The sequence below is a fragment of the Hippoglossus stenolepis genome, chromosome 13 (genome assembly GCF_022539355.2).
Source record: "Hippoglossus stenolepis isolate QCI-W04-F060 chromosome 13, HSTE1.2, whole genome shotgun sequence".
NCBI lineage: Eukaryota > Metazoa > Chordata > Actinopteri > Pleuronectiformes > Pleuronectidae > Hippoglossus > Hippoglossus stenolepis.
This window is the reverse complement of record NC_061495.1, coordinates 7,931,037-7,946,149: the sequence shown is the minus strand read 5'-3', so window position 1 is coordinate 7,946,149 and position 15,113 is coordinate 7,931,037. Positions and strand designations below refer to the sequence as shown.

At 42.0% G+C, this 15,113-nt stretch overlaps 2 protein-coding genes across 2 annotated transcripts in view; both read right to left on the bottom strand.

Moving 5' to 3' along the window:
- The window catches only part of dars1 (aspartyl-tRNA synthetase 1), a 29,715-nt gene extending 21,570 nt beyond the window's left edge, over window positions 1-8,145 (bottom strand). The window contains exons 1-5 of the mRNA XM_035174223.2: window positions 7,988-8,145; window positions 4,927-5,029; window positions 2,408-2,437; window positions 2,036-2,093; window positions 235-327 (exon numbers count right to left, since the gene is read on the bottom strand). Coding sequence (XP_035030114.1) covers window positions 235-327; window positions 2,036-2,093; window positions 2,408-2,437; window positions 4,927-5,029; window positions 7,988-8,010 — 307 coding nt within the window. The 5' untranslated portion in view covers window positions 8,011-8,145. The remainder of the gene's footprint in view (window positions 1-234; window positions 328-2,035; window positions 2,094-2,407; window positions 2,438-4,926; window positions 5,030-7,987) is intronic.
- A 3,538-nt stretch (window positions 8,146-11,683) lies between these two features.
- LOC118120574 (C-X-C chemokine receptor type 4) lies at window positions 11,684-13,740 on the bottom strand. The gene is made up of 2 exons (XM_035175663.2): window positions 13,620-13,740; window positions 11,684-13,333 (listed from the first exon to the last, which is right to left on the bottom strand). Exons 1-2 carry the CDS (start codon window positions 13,623-13,625, stop codon window positions 12,212-12,214), a joined length of 1,128 nt encoding a protein of 375 aa, XP_035031554.1. The 5' UTR covers window positions 13,626-13,740; the 3' UTR covers window positions 11,684-12,211.
- Window positions 13,741-15,113: the final 1,373 nt, after the last annotated feature.

Here is a 15,113-nt window from a genome sequence, read left to right as displayed (position 1 = left end):
ACATTGATCAGCCTAAAGAGAGTCATCTTAGTTGTCTAGGGTAATCTAACAACACAAATTGCAATTTAGAGAAGTGAGTGATGTGGGAAACTGGTTTGAAGAAGTTGTATACATTTCGGTAGAGAACACAGAGGATTTGCACGTGGGTCGTCCAGCTCTGGCGGTTTTTTCTCCTCACAAAAGAAAGTTGTGCTAAACCAAAAGATGGGGAACAAAGACAGGCGATGATCTCACCTTTGGCTCTGCTGGTGTGGACTCGGGCACGCAGCCATATCAGCTGGTCGGCTCTCTCAGGAGTCAGGTCCTGGATTCGTACCAAGGCCCTGTCTGGCTCACACACAAACGCACACATGAACATTTTATTACTTCAAAAGGAACTTTCCTGCCTCCCCCACCTCTGCATAAAGAATCTCAACACCCTCCCGTTTTCCCCCCTACACACCCCCAAAGGCAGAAAGACATGTGAAGGAGCATGCATGTGCGTGTGTAGACGTATGCACAATAAAATGCTCAAATTACAGACGTGCCTAATAAATAAGACACACGAGGAGGCCTGCTGAAAGATGTCTAACGCACCTATTCTCTGTGGGCTTCATGACAAATTGACTCTAGTTTCACCTGTGTCACTCAGAGTCATGCTTTCTCCTTATTATCGCCGAGCAGGGGAGGCAGACGCCGAGGCTGCACTCAAGGAAACAGAGCCGCCCTTTTGGCTGGGAACTCTGCGTCAACCCACAATAAAGCCCTCACCCTCCATCCCACACACCTCCACCCCGTCCCGATGGCGGAGCTTGGCATGCAGGTGAGGGAGGCCCCACTTTGTTTGCTGCCACTGGAGCTGAAAGAGCATCCAGACAGACAGACAGACAGACAGACAGACAGACTGACGACCGTGACAGGTCCGCCTGCTGCCTCCTTCATCCGGGACACACGCTATTAGTTACTGCAATTATCGCTGCCGCAACTGCGATGGGAGAAGGGGTCTAAAAGCATTTTTCGTGATGTGCATCAGCTGTAATCGTGTTACATCGCTAACGCTTGACAGGCAGGCGAGTGTTATCCAGCACGTTCTGAATCAGGATGTAATCTAGCATCAAAACATGAAATTTGAGGGACGCACACGTTCTCTATTTCATCATTATATTGTCATTTCCTCACTTCTAGAGCGGAGGTTCAGGTGCAATACACTGACTCGCATTGTCTTTCGCACAAGTTGAAGGTAAAGGTCATAAGAGACGAACGCGATCTTGAACCTATTTTGTTACTCGAGCTGAGTTTACATTTGTACCAGTTGTCTTTCTTTAGCATTAATGTGTTCAAATGTTAAAAAAAATATTATTTGTCAGTTACATCATAAAATCAGCAAGAGAGAGAAACTCTTAAGAAAAAAAAGGACACAATAAGTTTTTAAGAGATTATATTCTCGGGTTGATTTCCACTTCTGGTGTCAGATGATTGACAGAAAACTGAGTCTATTGCAAAACAAACTAAACTCTGAAACCTTGAAATAATAATGAGGCAAGACATTTATTCCAACCAAAGGAGTCCCTCTGTTTACTGCCTGTACTGTATTCAGTGAATCGTTTTTTCACACTATGTGGGTGTGAATAAATAAATTCTTCTGGAATGCACATCTTTCTGCCACTGTGCTGATATTATGCAGACAAAGACACACAATGGAATATCTAAAAGGAAGAAATGTGCCGACGCAGGAGCAGGCGGAAATTGTTTAAACTCTTAAAACACCAAATATTAAACACATCATAGAGAAATGGGTTTATGGTCATTACATTACAGGGCAAAGCAAAGGTTTTACCTCTTGCTAGTTTTTATTCAAAATTAACGGACCACGTTTGATCTGTGAAATGAAAGAAACAACGGCCACAGTTTGGAACTGAAAATGATACGATCCTTGACCAAAAACAAACTAATCGTCCTTGTTTTTCTTCCATTTTCCATGAACATTTTCCTCTTTTTAGCTAAAGGTGGGTATTTGGTTGCTGTTGCCTGTGACAGCCGTGTCTTAAATACTCACCCAGTTTTTGTTGGGACTGGACCATAGCCGGCACACCATATTGGTCCTTGGCAAAGTCCTGAAAAACACAAGTATGACGTTAGCAGTCGAGATCAGGCATTTCATCAAACAGTGAAATAACGCTCCAATGTCTCAAAAGCGGCTCTACCACTTGATCTTCTGTGCGTCAGTCTGTCTACTACATGCGAGATAACATACAGACAGAACAGACAATGAGCCTTATCTTGATCTTTGTAGGACAGACAACAGAAACACAGAGTTCAACCTGCTGGTAGCTGTATTCAAACTTTAGCAAAGGTGTGAACGCAGAGGTAGACAGACAGACAGACTGGTCTCAGGGTCAGAGGGCTGTGATCTATATGGGATACTTACATCTTCCTCTGTGGTTTGTTGCTCGGCAGCCTGAAACACAAAGTGTTGACAGGGGTTTAAAGGGCAAATAACAACAAGGAGACTATTAAATTCAAAACATCTTGAAGAACACTCAACTTCAAATGGTGCAACTTAAAACGTTTTGCTACAACAGTCATGTAAATTGCGTTTTCATCCTTTGCTATCAAGGATTTGAATAAAATTAATAAATCATCGCTCAGTCCCGGAGCCGAGCCTTGTATCCCTGGAATACACGGCTCTTCTACGCATTACTCTAACACATCACCCACAATGAGCAATGGCAGCAGGAGCTATTGCTTTATAATAGAAAGAGCGTAAGTGGACAGATATTTTTTATCTCTGCGCCGGCAAATGACTCCCACAGTGCGATGAGATCGAGTCTTGGCAAAGTTACAGTTCCATTTTCTATGCAAATTGATATTGCAGTCTGAAATGGCTGGTGGCGGTGGAGTGAATTGGAATCACCCAACCTTGATATGATGATACAGTCACATGATGGATGATATTGCATCTTACGATCAAGTGAATATGGACACGCTCAAGCCACGAAGCAACTGGCCGGCACCGGAGCGTGACAAGTGTTAGCACAACACAAAATAACACGGTTAACACTGACTTAATAAATATTCCAACTCAGCTTTCAGGTTTTCCTCGAGGTAACGCTTCACTACACTAATACAGACAACGTAGCAAGTGTATTAAACAGTGACAACACCTGCTTCTTCCATGAAGCATGCTGAAGGGTATATCCGGCTCGAGGAGAGGAAAACATGATGCTTTCACCCTTAAAAGCCACTTGATGCATGACAGACAAACAGATGAGGTGTCAGATCAGTCTTGGATAAGTCAAACTGAGGCTGGATGACACATATTTCCTGATTAGAATATTGAAAATCTTGCTTTGAGGTTAAATAAAAAAATTCTACCTGACGTACACTATAATATTTTGTCCCGAGTGACACAAACACAAACGGTCAGCGCTAAGTTCAGGTCTGAACGTACCCAAATGCGTCAGATGTGTGTAATGTCAGCAAAGTTTGAGAATGTTTTTATACAAGTATATTTTCTGCACTTTTTGTATGGATGTCATTTGGCAACAGTACACTGTCAAACAAATGTATGTAAGAAATGTGTACAGTTTAAATAAGGTTTCAGGAGAGCAGCTCATAGAACAAGGGCTGATGTAATGTCTCATTAACAGCAAACTTTACGCAACTGCAGAACCAAATGATTGTTTAGTGTGAGAGACAGGACGAGACAGGAAAAGCAGCATTGAAGCTGATCATCACAGCAGCTCAGCCTGTTTGTCAAGTGTGTATCTGAGTACATCAGTAACCCTACAGCACAATCCATGTTTGTTCCATGTATGCGTTAGGTTAAGGTAATTTCTATGACAACCTAATCAGAATATTCCCATGTCTAAATAAAGAAATGTCTGAATGTCTCAGCCATCATGTTGAATTACACATGTTTATGAATGATTACAGTGATTCTTAGGCATCAAACTCTGCAGATCCTCTGTATTTTCTCCGGAGGAGGTGCATGTGTGAAAGCAAAATCAGAGTGAGAGGCTCCGGATTATCTGCGGAATGTCTCCGCCTGATCTCCTAGTATAAAGTCTGTAGAAAGTCAGGTGAATTCAAGGTGTGTACGCCGCAGGGGATCCCCCGCTGGATTCACCACGAGCGAGTGGGGGGTTGACACTTCTAAAGCTCGACAGACGCAAAAATGAAAAAACTAAAACAAATATGTAGGGGTGAAAAAGTGGTGACAACTCACACAGAAGACATCGACGAAGATGTCAAGAGAGGTGATAAGAGCCGACGCCGGTGTTTGCTGCTCCCGGCTGCTCCACCTCTCACCTGAATAATGTGGAGGATTTGTTGCAGAGAACCTCCCGCTGCGTTGTGCATGTGTGAAAAGCAAACTGTGGGTAAAGTCTGTATCTACTTCTCCTGACTGTACCCGCAGGTCATGTTTGAAACAGCTATAGAGTTGAAATGTGGGGAAAGAAAGAGCGCTTGTAACAGCATGAGAAGACTTTGACATTTGGCATTTGGCATTGCACAGAAAAAAGTTTTGTAAGTGCCGATAACATTTTTTTAAATGTCATAACTATCCGCAACCATGATGCAAATGTGCGGTGCAGTGAAATGGCCATGTTTGCTGCGCCGTCACTTCAGATATGTTCACTGTATTAGTAAGTCTGACCTTTACTGTGTAAAATGGTTGCAACTGCTCATTAACGAGGGGCCCAACATGTTGTGTGCTTAGTGTAGAAGAAAATAGCACTTTGTTTTGGGTAGAACTAAACAAAGCCAAAATGACAGGAATACTTAAACAATGGGTTCTCTTGCCCCCCTGCCGGCTAATCTACCCTCCTTGACCCGCGATACCCAGCAAGCCGGCACGTCGCAGCCTTACCAGCTGTAAGAGGGGGGCAACGGATGTTAGGAAACAAACCAAAAAAAAGGGGGAAACAAAAACACAACACTGACCAGCTTGGCCTGTTTCTCAGCCTTCTTTGCAGCTTTCTCCGCTTCCTTCTGCTGTTTCTTCTGGCCTTTCTTTGACTGAGCCTGCTGCTCCTCCTCCGTCGCCCTGAAACAGGAAGAGACATAAAACATAAACATTTAAGTCCACTTCCACCTCCTCGTTTTTTCTGCGCCCCACGAGGAAGTTGTTGACCGCCTGGGAAAATGAATTCTGAGCCACGGCCACCTCCAGCTTTTAAGTCTGTGCGCTACCTTTAACCCATTGTTATTTTCTCACACGACAAAACAGCTGTAGCCTTTGTGAATGGAGGGACGGGAGTTTGGAAAGCAGCTAAAAGCAGTGTGAGACAGGCTAAATAAACAGTGATGCTTTAAGAAGACAGTGGTCTCACCTACACTCTTCATAATCCACTTTTCTAAAGTCTGAAGAATACAGATTATGTAAATATGATAGCATTTAGTCTTATCTGAAAGTAAAGGTGTCTGTATTTGTTAAGATCCCGCACAGCACAACACAATGTCAGACCTGATAAGCAACTGACATTTGCCTAGAAAGTAAAGTTTGTTCTGTCGCAGGAAAAGGACAGTAGACTAAGTCCACACAACACAACACTCTTATCAAGATGTAACAATTAGTTCACAATACAACGTACAGGACAGCAGTGTAAAGCTCCAGAAAATGTCCGGTCAATTTCAATCTTTGTCCGTGAACTCTACGCGTATGACTCTACGCGTATTTTTGCGTTAGAAGCATTAAATGTTTAATAAATTAGAAATACTGGCTTTGAAACTGAAAATAAAAAAAAATACAAGTGCAAGTGATTCAGGTCTCCATCAGCAACATTACAGGATTTATTAGCCGCTTCCTGGGAAAGTGATCAGCCTTTACTTTAGGTCAAAGACTAAAAGGCTGTAAAAAGATAAAGCAGCAATAAACCAATGGGTCACAGACTTGATATAATAAACTGTCGGAACTAAAATTGCACACCACAGAATCAGACTTGCACTAACTCCTACAAAAGTGTGCTGCGGTTGCAGGGGAAAGAATGAATGGCGGCTGCTTGGTTTTTTTCCAAAGACCAGGTGTGTCGACCTGAAGGAAGCCAAAGAGCAATATCGGAGCTGCTCCTATTTGGTTGCAGGAAATAACAAGCACCAAAGGCCAACTATGAATAGCAATAAAGTCTAAACAAGAAACTCTAGTCCCAACAGACAAAAAACTGTTTTTTTTACTTCCCCTATACACCACCGTCCCAACAGCCAGTGTTTTTCTTAGATCATTAAAACAAGATATTAAAAATTAAAATGAGACATTTCAATTCTGAGGAGAAAAGGTGTGAAGTAAGCTTCTGCATCAATGGAGCAAACAAATGAACTAACGTAAAAATGAATAACCCAGTGCACTCATGTTGTACTGCTATGAGGCTGAACCACATTGAAACAAGGACGTGAGGTAGATCATTTAAATCTAGTTATTATTTGAGTAATTTACGTTATTTATGATCCAACAGCCAGTTGATTCTGTTCAACTGAGTCTACAAACTTTGTTCCCCTCAGGCAAGAAGACAGTCTGTGTGTGGGGAGCAACTGTTAAAAAAAAAAAAAAAGTCTGCGGTCGTATCAATACACAAACAAACGTTGTGCCTCACTATTAAATTACAAAGCTAATTAACCCAAGGCCGTCTGAGATGTTATTTTATGTTGTGCGGTTAACCATAATCAACCTAATCCAGTTGGCAACTACCACCAGTCAGTTAGCTCTGGTACCAGATGTCATGGTGACACATGCCCAACAGGTGTATTACAGCCCAAGCCATGACACATATCAGGGGAGAGGAGATTAAACTGAATGTTATCAGTCCTCGCAGGGTCATTAATCAAAAGTACAATATGTCACAACCAAACTGAAACTAAATGTGGCGGCACAAATATAAAAAAAAAACTTTTAATAAATTGCAGTTACATCAAAAGCGATATACAAATTGGATAATAATGGCAATATCTTTTGAATCAATAGCAATATGACAGAATTGATGTTGATATAATGCTGATACATAGCACAAGCATGGTGAGGACACACTACATCTGTGGTTTTAATGCTTTACTAGACATTTGTAAAATGTGTTGTTGTTCATCAAGTGTTAAACCACAACCTTCACTCCAGTTTAATTTCACTCTTGCTGAATTTGTATTATTTGTTTTGATGATTAAGTAGAATAGGGGTAGGTCTAGACAAGCGTGTTGCTTCTTCCTGTGCCTTCGTCTCACCAGGTCGTGCAGTCTCTATACATCTGCTATTCTCAAAACATGTTAAGTAAGCTGACATTTACTGCAGGGCTGTGCACTGTCTGTCTCACTCGGTGCAATCGGAACAATAAATTTAAGTTATTTATCTGAAAGCCCAAACACTCCTTCCTTTGTCTTGACTTTAACTTTAACCAAGAAGCAAAGAGGGGAAACTGCAGGAGGCCTTCAGTGGAATGTGGACAAGCATGAAGTGACAAGTTGGGATGTGCACACTCCCATTACAAACATATATACATTTAATAGTGCAAGTAAATTACCTTTAGTGTGGAAGAATACGTTGTTATTGTCATGTTGTGTGATTGTAAAGGATTCAGATTTCAATGCTGCATGTGTTCAGACACCATGTTCATTATAAACGTTGACACTTTGTTCCTTTTTAAACCATATTCATATTATTCATATGCTGAATTCACCAGGAAACTCAATAGACTTGTAAAACATTGGATCAACTCGCGTCTGGATCACGCAAACACAAACTTGCAAACTTTTATCAAAGTGAATTGGCCGTTTTACCTGCAGATTAATGTGACGCAGGTTGAACAACATTGCTCGGGCCCTTCTTGTGTTTATTTGTTATACTGATTGTAGTTCAGACGTTTGTGCTCCTGTGGGTAAACAGCACTGGTTTCTTTGCTGAAGCTGTCAGATGATGCAATCTGCGGCATGTCAATGCAACGCTAGCTAGCTGCTAACAGTGCTAACAGTGGTTGTTTCAAAAGCGTTGAGTGAGACGTGAGTTGTGACACGTGGTTCTTACCCCTGGACTTCGTCTTTAGTCATGTCGAGCTACGGTCTCAAAGAGTGACGAGGAAATACTTCACGACTTTCTGACAGAGAGAGAAAGAGACTCCAACATCAGCTGTTCACTGCATGGACGGCAGCAGGAAGGAAGGACCGGTTTAGAGGGAGCACCTAATACCGGAAGCTTTAGGTTCCGGCTAGAAACGAATGACTAAACTGTGGTTCCGCCTAAGCTAGTTTGCCAGGCCGTTACCTTGGATGTATTTACATAACTTAAACGTTTTAATGCACATAATGATCACAATAAATGACACAACATAGTATCTTATAACACATCTACAAAGGGTAAACATGCTGTTGTACATGTTGTAGTAAATGACTCACAATGTAAACATGTTGTAGTAAATGACTCACAATGTTAACGTAATCATACAGTCAATGGTTGTAGTAAATCACTAAAGTACATTTATCAGAATTAAACATATTTCTAGGCTACTTTGACAAGTGAATTTTCTAAACAATGTGGTTCTATTTCCAAACTATATATTCAGACTGGATGTGACCTGGATAAATAAATGTTAAACTATTCATAATAAATGGAAATAATAGACAATAATTGGAGCTGATTTGCCTGCACCCAGTGGCAGTGTATAGCGAGTAGTTTGTGTGTCACTATGTACAAAGTAAAAAGAGACGTGCAAATTATAGTTATACATGTGACAATATCCAGGCATGAATACGATATGAAGAAAAATACATTTTGAAATACATGACGTAAACTAGAATGTCACTCAGTAAAGCACATCCCTCCGCCAAGGCTCAACTGTCCCCTAATGAAACCACATTTAAATTCACTAGATCCAGATTTTCTTTTGGATTTGCACCACATCAAATACACTCATAAATATCACTCCACCAATCATTAGAGAGAAGAAATTGGAGAAAATTTAGAAAATGTCCAATCTCGTTTGTGTAATCCTGCTAAACATACAGATGAAAACACAACCTCCTCGGCACACCTGATAAACAGCAACACAACATGTTACCGCCACGTGTGGCCTGTTTAACACATTTTTCACACATCCACATGAGCACTAAATGTGACCAGATCTCCATGAAATTACTTTCACGCCTGTGACCGGGGGCAGTCAGGACATCCAGGTATCCAGTGACCTTTTGCAGGAACGGCCATGCACAGCAAGCGCTGCTGGATTGAATGCAGTGGGGGTGTCATCAAAGCTTTTCTCAGGCTGTTGGCCACAGGAGCTCCTGACGCAGGAAACAGCCTTCCTGCTGCTCACTTCTCCAGCCAAAACAATGCAGCCATTAGTGGAGTGGGTCAGTGCCCAAAATGAACCCCCATGTATTTGTATTCCTTTCATCCTCAGTTTGCAAAAAGCCTCTTTAAAATGGTCACTGCACTTATGGGTACTAATACTGTCACTCATAATCTAAACACATCTCTGCAGAAAAACCCAAATGAGCTGGACAATGGTCTCCAAGATGCTGGTAATGAATCACCAGTGGGAACTATTTCCTGTCTACTTCAACAGCTTTGGCCTTTGACCCAGCAAAGCAAACAAGAAATCCCTCACCACTACAGTATGTACTGCAACTTACACACGTGAGTTTGTTTAAACGGATATATAAACTGTCACAGGTCTGTTCATTTGCAGTATTGCACAGGGAAATTGTGTTGTTGTGTTTCACAAGAGATGATGGCTTCAGGATCATCTTCTCAGACAGGCTTAGTGCATCTACAATTAACACTTTGGCAGTGTTAGAGATGTGTGGCTGTTGAGCAGTATGTTGTTTCTTCCTCATCACACTTAAGAGAACAAAAGCTTAAATTATGAATGGCACAGGACCCACTTGAATTCCCAAGGGGTTTTATAGGAGTGCACTCATATGGATCCTGGACAATTATGGGAAGTGTGTCCCCCATATGTATATTTTATGATGATGATGATGATGATGATGATGATGATGATGATGATGATGATGATGATGATGTAGTTGGTTAGAGTTTAGAAAAAGGTCAAACATACATATTCGAGCACATAATCAAATGAATGAAACAAATAAAAAATGGAAAAAACACATCTGAGCTCTGACCTATTTAAAACAAACGCGAACATAATGCACAATATTACTATTCATGTGCAATATTCGTAATATTAACATATTAACATTATGTGTAATGTTGCAAATGACTTAATCCCAATATCATTATACTCACTTTATCATTACACCCATTATCATCACTACTTACAATATCATTTGTACTTACTGTCACTTTTGTTTAGTAGTAGTTTACTGTCTTATTTAACATACTTATTTTCATCAGGCATTGGCCCTAATCTGTATACACTTTTAATTTTCACTTTTTATTTATATTTCACCTACAATACACCTTTTATTTTTAATTTCACTCAATACTGTTTTATTCACTGCATTCTTTTGTTGTTACTGTAATCTTGGAGCAAGGTGGTACAAGAATTTCCTTCAGGATTATTAAAGTCTCATCTTATCGCTTATTTCTTTGTGTACTCCCTCAGGTTTTAACCAGTTTCGAGGCACAATACCTAATATTAGACACATACTATCAGTTTACAGTGTATCCCTACAGTGTGCACATGAACCACAGTTCTGTGTGTGTGGCGGTTGATATTGACCCAGTCCACCATCAAGGCCTCCCAGCCCAGTGAAGTGTTAATCACGAAAATCTCCCCTGCACACGTCTCCCTGCTGAGGCAGCACAGCTCATATGCTAATCCCGAATCATCTGGAACATTTCCAACTGAAAAAAGCACCTCTTGTTTTTCAGCTTGTCTCACTGTGAGAGGGCCGGGACGACCAAACACGACCATTAACCTTGTGGCTTGATGGGGGCACTTCACAGACCCTTTTAGCATGTAAAGAAATGGAAATCTCCGCTGGAGTCTTGAATAGAGGCCAACGCCACGCTGCACTGCGGCCGTTTGACGACTCCATTCTCCCTGACGTCTATTGTTGCCAGCTTCCTTTAGGTCTCCAACTTGAACTCTAATTACTATCATGTGAGAGGAATCCCCGGAGACACTGACACGAGTGTGTTCAAACTTGTAATTTTTATGTCTTACGTTGTCACTACATCATTCCAACTGATTTATCACCAGTGATATATTGCATGAATCCTCGACTTTGTCTATTTGTCTCAGAATATATCATCTGTGAGTCTTAAAAGGACTATTTCTGTTTTGTGAGATGGGGAATAGCCGAGCTGACCTGTTGACCCACTCCGGAAAGAGAATGAGCATTAAACTTATTTGTCGTAAATAATGGGGGCTTTATTTCTTGCAAACTGAAAAGAAACGGGAGACAAGTCAAAGGAGAACTTAACATGCTATTTTCTTTGTTAAGCAGGCCTGTGGGTGCTAATTATAACTAAGGAGTTTAGCTTTTGTGCAATAGCTGCTTAAGATGTAAAAGTGCACAGATGTTCTTGCAATTACAGGGCCTGCCTGCTCAGTCCTCCCTCTGCTTTACAGCCAGATCAGGTGGAGACATTTGTGTTAAGAGCCACTCACCCCCACCCCCAACCCCCACCCCAAACACACACACACACACACACACACACACACACACACACAGGCACACACCTCATCCCCCATCCCCGGCCCCTGAGGGGAGGAGGAGCTGGTTTTAGGTGAAGACACACACCACACTGTCATTATGAGAAGCACTGAAACCGTTTTTTATTCTTTACATAAAAAAACAAGGTAAAAAAACACAGCATGCACTTTCTATATTTTACAAAACTTCCAGTGTGAGTGACAGCAATAAATAATAGCTTTCAGAAAATCACACAACGTAAGTGCGAACACACAAATGCTACAAACTATGTACAGGTTTTCAAAAGCAGCTACCAATCCCTGAAGAAGAAGAAGAAATGGGCATCGTATGCCTGGTACAGTGACACTGGTCGTAAAGATGAGAACTGAGAAAATGGACCAGGATTTTTAAGCTGACTGAGATGAATTGAGGCATCGTCTTGAGATACAATCTGCTCTAAGGAGCATAAAACTTACATTACAATAGAAAACCCTCACAAGACACAAAATGGCAGGAAACAAAGCAAACAAATCAAACTGTATAAAAAAAAATCTATTTACAAAATGTAGTAAGTTCTTTGAAACTAAAGCTTAATTATTTTTTCTCCTGAGAAAATTAAGTCACATACTCCAATCCTGACGGTTTGTTAACTTGACAAAACACTTGAAGACTCAGACTCGGTCGACACAGATGAAATCGGACCTCGCTTTTTAGTCATAAGAGTCGTTTTCTGACTTGACCTGCTGCTCACGGTCAGAGCGCTCCTGGCGGATTTCTTAAACTTTACTCCCAGGAAGGCGTAGAGGATGGGGTTCAGGCAGCAGTGGAAATAGGCCAGCGCCTCTGTGATAGAAATCCACATCTCCACCGCTTGTTGCAGCTCACAGGAGGGAACGATCACGTTCAGAGTCATGAGCGCGTCCAAGAAGATGCCAATGCAGTACGGGAGCCAGCAGGAGAAGAAACACACGATGAGGATGACCGTGGTCTTGAGCGCCCTCCTCTTCAGAGCCTGGGCCTTGGCACCTTGCGACAGCTTGGCGATGATGATGCAGTAGCAGATGAGGATGACCAGGCCGGGCAGTAGGAAGCCCACCAGGATCTGCTCGAAGCGGAATGCGGCGGCCCATATATTGTTGCTTTCCTGTGGGTAGATACGCTGGCAGATAGTCCTGGATTCTCCAGTCTCCATGCTCTCATCTGTGAAGTGGTAGTTTGAAGACCCCGTCTCCTGCAGCCGGGCAAACACCATGTCGGGCACAGTCAGGATGGCCGCAGGAAGCCACACTCCCAAGTAGATCACTCTGTTCGCAAGCAGCTTCCTCATGGCTTGGCTGTTAGTGGCCCGCACCACTGCCAAGTATCTGTCAAAGCTGATGAACGCCAGGATCAGCACGCTGCTGTACAGGTTGACTGTGTAGATCATGTGCACAGAAACACACAGGAAACTTCCAAAATACCAGGTTTTGGCTGCGTCCACGGCCCAGAAGGGCAGCGTGAGCACGAAGAGGAGGTCGGCCACAGAGAGATGGAGCCGGTACTTGTCCGTCATGGTTTTGACCTTTTTCTGGTAGCCCATCACCACAACGACTAATCCATTACCAATGACGCCCAGGATGAAGATTATTCCATAAACGGTGGGGAGGAAGATCTTGTTGAAGTTGCTGCTCAACAAGCTCCCACATGGCTCCTGGAGAAACAGGTCATAATCTCCGGACTCCTCCGAGATGTTGTCAGTGCCGTTGTCCATCTCGTATGAAATGTCGAACTGGAAGAAGAAGAAGGAAACAAAGTTAGAAAACGGAATATCTGGGAAAAAATTCTAAATCTAATCACTTATTTCTGGTAAGAGAAAGTTTGACTTTGACTTTTCTCCCTACTGCAAACTTTATCATTAAAAGTATTATTACAATAGAAAAACACAATAAGTGAGGATATGGTGAATTAAACTTTAGTAAACACGGGTGACAGATGATAAACTGCAGCAATTACCATTAAACAGCCTGAAGCAGAAACACACATTAGTGCTGCATGTTAAAAAAGCAACAACTCACCTGCATGATTACCACTCTGCGTGAAACGTTACGTGTGCGTGTGTGTGTTCTCTGCAGCAAGACGGTCAGTTTGTTCTCTTCACCGAGAGACAGCAACACAATAAATACCCCCCCGGTCTCCTGACCCCGCCCCCGTGAGGAGGAGCAGTGGGTTGCGCTAGTTTCCAAAAACGGCCTGACTATAAAACCTGCTGTCAGTCTGAGGGAAAGTTTGTTTCTGTCAAAAAAAAAAAAGGAAGAAAGAAAAGTGACGTTTCGTATAATTATTCGGCCACTTTGGTAAATTAGTTAATAATTACATTAACATCAACTGACGAAGATCAGAGGAGGAAGTTCAAGAATCATTATCTATGCTCTACAATAAAGCAGACGTGTATTTCAACACGTGGAACAGTGGATTTCTCAAATATGATTCAGATTACTTCATTTTACAAAGTTTAAAGAGAAAATAATGAAACACTATAAACTTCTTTGTTTATGTTGTGATAATAGCTATTCATTAAGCTTTTATTTATTTGTAAGGGTGATTTGTGAAAAGAAAGGAAGTTTAAAAAAAAAGGATGGCTGTATTTATGTTATGTTATCTATATAGGGGCAGGAAGTAAGATATTGTTCTTCTTCCTGTGCCTTTATTTGTGCATGCAATGTGTATGTAAGTAAACTGTATGCAGAGATAACAGTTAAATTCCTGCAGGAACTTCTTTTTATTATGGAGGTAGACGTCAGTTTGGTAATATTGTTTCTAACTGAAGACCTTCATTGTGTTTCCACAGCTTAAAAAACACGCTGCAAAGTTTCTATACAGTCACTGATGTAAAGTAATAGATACTATGTTAAGTCCTCAGACGTCCCTCCAGGAGGAGGTACTGGAAAATTAGAGCAATCTTTGGATTACACACTTCTCTGGTTTATAACTCAGCCGTCTCTCATTCTCCACTTCCCTCCTCAGAGTGCACGGGGCAAAGGAATGACATTAAGATTAGTCTCCTCCTGGTCTCGTCTTCCTCTCTACAAATCACTTTATAACTGTGTCTTATGACAGTTTTCATCAGCTGGGGTCCGGATCTGTCCTCACCTTTACACACACCCTGTCACTTCTCAAGTGCCGTTATGTCTGCGCTCCAAATGACCTCCCCCCGGTGTATTTGAAAAGAGCCACACGCCCTATAATGTGGGATTTCTATCAAAACGGTCTGCAAGTAGGATGTTTAAGTCTCTGATTTCAGTTAGGGCAGCGATGACAGGGCCCAGGCCACACGAAACTCAGCCACCCTCCTCACAGACGGAGCTGGCGGTGGCATGAAACTGAATATCCTCCATGTGGCGTGCACGTTCATGTCTTTGATATATGAGAGAAGTGATGGATTCAGCGAGTCAAGCCGCATCATTGATTCGACTGATGTCATCTCCCTGAAGCTGCACGAGAGCCGAGCAGCAGGACGTCAGCACATTTTCAAAGGACAAAATTAGTGTCTCTATTTTGCATTAGGAGTT